Source organism: Triticum aestivum, chromosome 4B, assembly GCF_018294505.1.
Source record: "Triticum aestivum cultivar Chinese Spring chromosome 4B, IWGSC CS RefSeq v2.1, whole genome shotgun sequence".
Classification (NCBI taxonomy): Eukaryota; Viridiplantae; Streptophyta; class Magnoliopsida; order Poales; family Poaceae; genus Triticum; species Triticum aestivum.
This window is the reverse complement of record NC_057804.1, coordinates 654,038,149-654,046,639: the sequence shown is the minus strand read 5'-3', so window position 1 is coordinate 654,046,639 and position 8,491 is coordinate 654,038,149. Positions and strand designations below refer to the sequence as shown.

Sequence of the window (8,491 nt, the reverse complement as noted above, 5' to 3'; positions counted from 1 at the left end):
CAGCATCAAGCTGGATGAGACTTTCGAATTCGATACAGTAAGTCACAACGACAAGTCTGTTTTCGTAATTAAGCATGACTTATATATGCTTCATTTGCCTGACTTATAATTTTTAATTTTCACTATTCTACTAGCGCATCCCGTGCCATGCAAGAATTTTTGTCTTGGATAAAATAGGTTTCAAAGATATGGAAACTATGGAGGTAAAGAGAGCTTACCTGAAAACTGAGTATGATGATTATACTTTCAACGTCAAAGTATACAATACACACACGTACACCTATTTTGAATGCAAAACTTGGCAAGCACTATGCAAGGCTTATGCATTTGAGCCTGATATGGTTATCACCTTTGATATTCGCCCGGAAGATGATATTGAAGGTAATAGAGACATATGGGTCGATGTGTAGACGCCTCCAGTTCTACCATTATGTGAGTTCTTCTCAACTATATTTTTGTCTTTGATATTGCTTATTCAAAAATAACTGACAACTAATTTCTATTGACAGCTTATCTCCATTCAATCAAACATGTCCGGCGCTTAGTAGACAGGACCTACTACTGTCCCGGAGCTGAACTAAACTGCGAGGAGATAAGTCATTATGTTTCATGGCTTGAGGATCTTCATACTGTCAAGACAAATTTTTTTCCTGCACTTAGAAATGTTAGTACTCAAAACATGCGACCAATAGTGATGGTATTGAACTACGGTCACATCTATTTAGGAATGATGGTAAGATATTTACTATTTGTCCTCAGTGCATATTTTGCATACATAATTTTTTTGCTAAACTTTCATTGCTAAGTATATTAATTAAGTACTATACATTGTTCTTCAACAGGGACTCCCGATGACAGTTGTGTCTCAGGGGATCGAGACTAAAGGTCAGATGTCAATTGTTAGCTTACGGCCAAGATATCCTACATTGCACATGAATGCATTCAGGATTTCTAGAAGCGATGAATGCTTAATAGTGAAAGATTGGAGGAAAATTGTTAATGATCACAGAGAAGTACTAGGGGGCAGCAATGAGAAGCGCAGCCCATGATTAGGAGACAGGTTCATCGGCATGCTCCAGTATGATCAATCAGGAGAGCTATACATGTTCTATGCTATTTTACCAGAGAGAGAGAGTAGCTAGCAGGAGTGATTTAGCTAGTTCTTCATGTTCCTCTTAATTAGTACTTGTCCTTTCATGTCCGTGTTCTTCGTTCTGAACTTAAGAGATTTGTTTTTGTGGTGTTATATATGAACGCTTATAATATCATGACAATCATGTTGAACTCGATCGATAATATTTTTGCTTCTGGTACAAGTGAATGTTTCTTCTTTAAGCTAGTAGTGCTGGTGGCGATTAGATAGCTAGTTAATTATTATATCATTTAATAAAAGAAACCGCAGATTAGTTTCAGCTGGATGAATCCTACCTAGCTAAGTGATCAAGTATATGCCATATCCGTATATATTATAGTTGATCAAGTATAATATGCATATGACATATACTCTAGCTAGCTAGCTATAGATATCCAATAATGCATCCAGTCGAAACTAATCCGCGGTACTTTCACCTAATGATTTAATAACTCATTATAATGTAAAACAATACTAAATTAAATTGAAAACACAAAATTAAAGAAAAATAAAAAAACACCCAAATATATGAGTTCACATCTTTTAAACACGCATAAACATTTGTATCTCAAAAATATTCCAAAGAAAACTTTTTTGCGTAGAATTAAAAACTAATAGTAGATGGGCCATACCCTGTAAAGTTGAACATTATGACTCATTCTTCCTTGCGTACAAAAATAACTCGTTAGCTAAAAGTCAGTCCATAAAAAATAAAGCTAGATTCATCCTTGCATAAGCTAGCAATTAATATATTTTCTACATATTAGTAGTAGTGTGCGTCCTTGCAAACAACAAATATTGTCTTTATTTATTTCAGTTCGAGGCTCAACAGCGGTATACACTTTGTCTGCAGATAAATAGAATATATGTTCCCTTTTACTAAATCTCAGTGCCTTAAAAGATTTTAAATATTGAGTACCTAAAACGGCACAGTATTACCTGCTCAAAGTGTGCAAGCTTCATTCAAATTAAAGAATGAAATGAAGTTTTAGTATTCAAACTGCACAATTTTGCCAGAACGCACGTAAACGTAGGTGTTGATCCAAAGATTTAAAAACTTAACTATAAATATAATTTTGACAACTAAAATAGACAATAATCAATTTCTTCACATGCCGTTGTTCACACGGCGGCCTAGCTCTATCACAAGACTATGTAAATAAGTCATTCGCTAGTTCTAGGTCGACGTTTTAACTATCTAAATATGTATTATATGTGATAAAAAATATATATTTAGAAACTACATCCATGTAGAAATCTAGTGATATACTTTTCATGACATATAACACATATTTAGGTCGACCTGAAACTACGCGAATGAGTTATTCACATAGACGAAGAAGGTAGCTATAATAGTGTAATTCCTTTGTGATTATTAGAATTATTTGTCCGCGCAACCACTGTCCACTGGGGCCGAATCACGAATAATTAGACGGGTATAGATGTAGCGTACTTGTCCATACATGCCAACAAGCCAGTATAATAACCAAAGTACGAGATGCATAGTAGACATCTCCTACGCTGGTTCTAGCATGCATGTGCATAGCCACATGGAATCAATACCGACATAATAATCTCATATATTTGTCTCTAGTGACCCTCAAGATCAGGTTATGCCAGCTTCTAGCGCTGCCAGATATATTTCGATTGTCATATACGTACTATGTGTGTCTTCTAGGAGAATGATTTTCTACCTATCGTCCATGTCTTGCTTTGAGATTCACTCTATTTTTTCATTGTTGTTAAAACTTATCTTGTTTCGAATGCTTCATTTCTTTTTATTTTTTTTTCAAAGAGTATGACGTGTTTCGTTGTGTACCAACAAATAAGGGTACACTTATTTTATATGTGCAAAAAAAAATGTACACTTATTTTAGATCGAGTTTGCTGCACAATGAAACATTATGATACACTTTTAAAATGAGAGGAAACCCTAACGTGACAAGCTGAAACAAGACAAATTGTCAAAACCAGAAAACATAACACGAACTTCAAAGCAACGGTGGACGGTGGATCCATATACAGGATATCCCGTGCACTGGTGGAGTGGTGCTGGCAAATAATGTTTGCAAATTACGGCAAGAGTCAAAACTCGATTGATCATGACATGAACGATGCACTTGCAACTTGCACTTGCCTGCTACACCCCGGCCTAGCTATAATACCACCCCAAGCGACCCCGGAAAAGCATCCCAAGCTAGCAAAGCCCACCTAGCGCTCAGCCACAAGCATACACTCTAGCTAGCTACTAGCGTTATCCACATAGCAATGGCGCCCTCCAAGCTCGCCATCCTCCTGGCCATGAACCTGGCCATCCTCGTGGCCGTGCATGGCTGCGGGTCGTGCGGTAACACACCGACCGTCCCGGTCCCAAGCCCGCCGATCGCCGTGCCCCTGCCAGCTCCCGTGCCGTCTCCGCCTTCGACCGGCGGCGGGGGCGGCACCTGCTCCATCGACACGCTGAAGCTGAAGGTACGCGCCAACGTGTTGAACCTGCTGAAGCTCAACCTCGGCGTGCCGACAAACGAGTAGTGTTGCCCGCTTCTGAGCGGCCTCGCTGACCTAGACGCCGCCGTCTGCCTTTGCAGCGCCATCAAGGCCAACGTCCTCGGCATCAAGCTCAACGTGCCCGCCGTGACCTTGTGTTTTTATTTTTTGTGTGGGTGTTCAGATTGTGTTAACTCGGTCCGTGATGTGCCAGCTTGTATATATTCACTAGTAGAAAAGGGGGTATTGGTCCAGGCCGGGTCAGCCCATTAGTCCCGGTTCAATCCAGAACCGGGACCAATGGGGGCATTGGACCCGGTTCGTGAGCCCCGGGGGCCGGCCGGGCCACGTGGGCCATTGGTCCCGGTTCGTCTGGACCTTTTGGTCCCGGTTGGTGGGACGAACCGGGACCAATGTGCCTTGGGGCTGGCCCACCACCATTGGTCCCGGTTGGTGGCCTGAACCGGGACCAAAGGCTTCCCTTTAGTCCCGGTTCAAGCCACGAACCGGGACCAATTAATTGCCTATATATACGCCCGCGAGCAGAGCACTCTCAGTGCTCTGTTTTTCGTGGCCGGCGAGGAGACAACTTTGTGGTGCTCTAGCTCACCTCCTATCCACACGAGGTGTTCGATGGAATGCCCGAGCCACACTACTTAAGCTTTCTCCTCTCCAAGCTCGATCTCCAAACTCCATTTTCCTCAATATTTGTCTAGGTTTAGCGGTCCGTCACGTCCCGTCCCCGTCTTCACCGCCGTCGATCGCCCGCGCCGATCTCGTCGCCGGCACCACCGTGGTGAGCCTCTTGTTCTTATCTTCTTTCTGAAAGAAAAAAAATCTTACTTGTATGTTTATATATATAGATACTTGTATAATTTTCTTACTTTTATTACTGCATCTTATATAGTGCGATGGTTTTGGTATCCGCTCCCGTCGGCCCTCGTCTTGTCTATGATTCGGATGTGGTATATATTATCTTTTCATAACTATTGGTTCATCTATTGTTTATGACAATTATGCCGACCAACGTGACATAGATTTTATTTATCTAGGAGGTTGTTGAACCGGAAATTCCAACCGACCCTATTGTCGAGAGGTTAAATTTAGTTGAAGAAGAAAACAATTTCTTGAAGGAAAAAATTAGAAAAATTGAGGAGGAGAAGATGATATTGGAGTTGCATGTTGCGGATGTCGTGGATGATCACAAGATCAAGATGGATGCAATGCGCTTGAAGATTAGAAAGATTAAAAAATATGCCATTCATACCGAGGCTTGGTATCATTATGCCGTTGGATCAGTTGTTACATTGGTTGTGATTATGATCGCATTTGTTTTCGCATTGAAATGTTTTACATAGTTTCAATGTATGGTTTAATTAATTTAGATGCTCTGCAGAGCTTTATGTTGTTAGATGAGAACTATGTATGTACTTTGGTTTTAATGTGATGATGAACTTCTATTAATTTGGTCACTTAATTATCTATTCATGATGTTCTGTAATGATTTTTGACACACTTAATTATATATAATGCACGCAGATGAACCGGCAATGGATGTACGGTTCAAGACACACCTCCAAGTACATTAAGGGCGTGCATGAATTTCTCGAAGTGGCTGAGGCAAACAAGCAGAATGGTTTTATGTGTTGTCCATGCCCTATATGTGAGAATACGAAGTCTTACTCTGACCGAAAAATCCTTCACACCCACCTGCTTTACAAGGGTTTCATGCCACACTATAATGTTTGGACGAGGCACGGAGAAATAGGGGTTGTGATGGAAGACGGCGAAGAAGAAAAGTACGATGACAACTATGTGCCCCCTGAATACGGTGATGCTACTGAAGATCAAGAGGAACCAGACGATGTGCACGATGATGCTGCAACAGGCGAAGCTGCTGAAGATCAAGAGGAACCAGACGATGTGCCCGATGATGATGATCTCCGCCGGGTCATTGTCGATGCAAGGACGCAATGCGAAAGTCAAAAGGAGAAGCTGAAGTTCGATCGCATGTTAGAGGACCACAAAAAAGGGTTGTACCCCAATTGCGAAGATGGCAACACAAAGCTCGGTACCGTACTGGAATTGCTGCAGTGGAAGGCAGAGAATGCTGTGCCTGACAAAGGATTTGAGAAGCTACTGAAAATATTGACGAAGAAGCTTCCAAAGGATAAAGAATTGCCCGACAGTACATACGCAGCAAAGAAGGTCGTATGCCCTCTAGGATTGGAGGTGCAGAAGATACATGCATGCCCTAATGACTGCATCCTCTACCGCGGTGCGTACAAGGATCTAAACGCATGCCCGGTATGCGGTGCATTACGGTATAAGATCAGACGAGATGACCCTGGTGATGTTGACGGCGAGCCCCCCAGGAAGAGGGTTCCTGCGAAGGTGATGTGGTATGCTCCTATAATACCACGGTTGAAACATCTGTTCAGAAACAGAGAGCATGCCAAGTTGATGTGATGGCACAGTGAGGACCGTAAGAAAGACGGGAAGTTGAGAGCACCCACTGACGGGTCACAGTGGAGAAAAATCGAGAGAAAGTACTGGGATGAGTTTGCAAGTGACCCAAGGAACGTATGATTTTCTTTAAGTGCGGATGGCATTAATCCTTTCAGGGAGCAGAGCAGCAATCACAACACCTGGCCCGTGACTCTATATATGTATAAGCTTCCTCCTTCGATGTGCATGAAGCGGAAGTTCATTATGATGCCAGTTCTCATCCAAGGCCCTAAGCAACCCGACAACGACATTGATGTGTACCTAAGGCCATTAGTTGAAGAACTTTTACCGCTGTGGAATGGAAACGGTGTACGTACGTGGGATGAGCACAAACAGGAGGAATTTCACCTAAAGGCGTTGCTGTTTGTGACCATCAACGATTGGCCCGCTCTCAGTAACCTTTCAGGACAGACAAACAAGGGATACCACGCATGCACGCACTATTTACTTGACACCGATAGTATATACCTGGGAAGCTGCAGAAAGAATGTGTACCTGGGCCATCGTCGATTTCTTCCGACCAACTATCAATGTCGAAAGAAAGGCAAGCATTTCAAAGGCGAGGCAGATCACCGGAGGAAGCCCGCCATGCGTACCGGTGATCACGTACTTGCTACGGTCAATGATTTACATGTAATCTTTGGAAAGGGTCCCGACGGACTAGCTGTTCCGAGTGACGCTGGGGGACACGCACCCATGTGGAAGAAGAAATCTATATTTTGGGACCTACCCTACTGGAAAGACCTAGAGGTCCGCTCTTTGATCGACGTGATGCACGTGATGAAGAACCTTTGCGTGAACCTGCTAGGCTTCTTGGCCGTGTATGGGAAGACAAAAGATACAGCTGAGGCACGGGAGGACCTGCAACATTCGCACGAAAAAGACAGCATGCCTCCAAAGCAGTATGAAGGTCCTGCCAGCTATGCTCTTACCAAAGAAGAGAAGGAAATCTTCTTTGAATGCCTGCTTAGTATGAAGGTCCCGACTGGCTTCTCGTCGAATATAAAAGGAATAATAAATATGTCAGAGAAAAAGTTTCAGAACCTAAAGCCTCATGACTGCCACGTGATTATGACGCAACTGCTTCCGGTTGCATTGAGGGGGCTTCTACCGGAAAGCATCCGATTAGCCATTGTGAAGCTATGTGCATTCCTCAATGCAATCTTTCAAAAGGTGATCGATCCAGAAATCATACCAAGGCTAAGGAGTGATGTGGTGCAATGTCTTGTCAGTTTCGAGCTGGTGTTCCCACCATCCTTCTTCAATATCATGACGCACGTCCTAGTTCATCTAGTTGACGAGATTGTCATTCTGGGCCGCGTATTTCTACACAATATGTACCCCTTTGGGAGGTTCATGGGAGTCCTAAAGAAATATGTCCGTAACCGCGCTAGGACAGAAGGAAGCATCTCCATGGGCCATCAAACAGAGGATGTCATCGGGTTTTGTGTTGACTTCATTCCTGACCTTAAGAAGATAGGTCTCCCTCAATCGCGGTATGAGGGGAGACTGACTGGAAAAGGCACGCTTGGAAGGGACTCAATAATATGCAGGGACGGATATTCTTGGTCTCAAGCACGCTACACAGTTCTACAGAACTCTACCTTGGTGACCCCGTATGTCGATGAACACAAGAACAGTCTTCGATCCAAACACCCGGAGCAGTGCGACGACTGGATTACATGTGAACACATCAGGACTTTCAGCAGTTGGTTGGAAGCACGTCTCAGAGGTGACAACACTGTTTGTGATGAGCTATACTTGTTGTCCAGGGGACCATCTTCGACTGTAACAATTTGGAAAGGATACGAGATAAATGGGAATACATTTTACACGATTGACCAAGATCAAAAGAGCACCAACCAAAACAGCAGTGTCCGCTTTGATGCAACAACCGAGAGGGGAAAGGACACATATTATGGTTACATAGTGGACATATGGGAACTTGACTACGGACATGATTTTAAGGTCCCTTTGTTTAAGTGCAAATGGGTCAATCTGTCAGGAGGCGGGGTACAGGTAGACCCACAGTACAGAATGACAACAGTGGATCTGAAAAATCTTGGGTACACTGACGAACCGTTCGTCCTAGCCAATGATGTGGCACAGGTTATCTATGTGAATGACATGTCTACCACATAGTTCTTTCAGGAAAAAGGGACATCGTGGGAGTGGAGGGCAAGACAGACATATCTGAAGATTATGAAAAGTTTCATGAAATTCCTCCCTTCAAAGTCAAGGCTGACCCCAGCATCCTGATAAGCGATGAAGATTATCCATGGTTACGGCGCAATAAGCAAATGACACAAGCGAAGAAAAAGTGAAGACTTTCTCCCACAACTATTATGATGATACCATGCCAAC

General features: G+C 43.1%; 1 protein-coding gene across 1 annotated transcript; it reads left to right on the top strand.

Moving 5' to 3' along the window:
* The first annotated feature begins 3,335 nt into the window (after positions 1-3,335).
* LOC123093918 (lipid transfer protein EARLI 1-like) lies at positions 3,336-3,995 on the top strand. Its single transcript, XM_044515979.1, has one exon. The coding sequence runs from the start codon at positions 3,401-3,403 to the stop codon at positions 3,662-3,664; it is 264 nt and encodes an 87-aa protein (XP_044371914.1). The 5' UTR covers positions 3,336-3,400; the 3' UTR covers positions 3,665-3,995.
* The last annotated feature ends 4,496 nt before the right edge of the window (positions 3,996-8,491 follow it).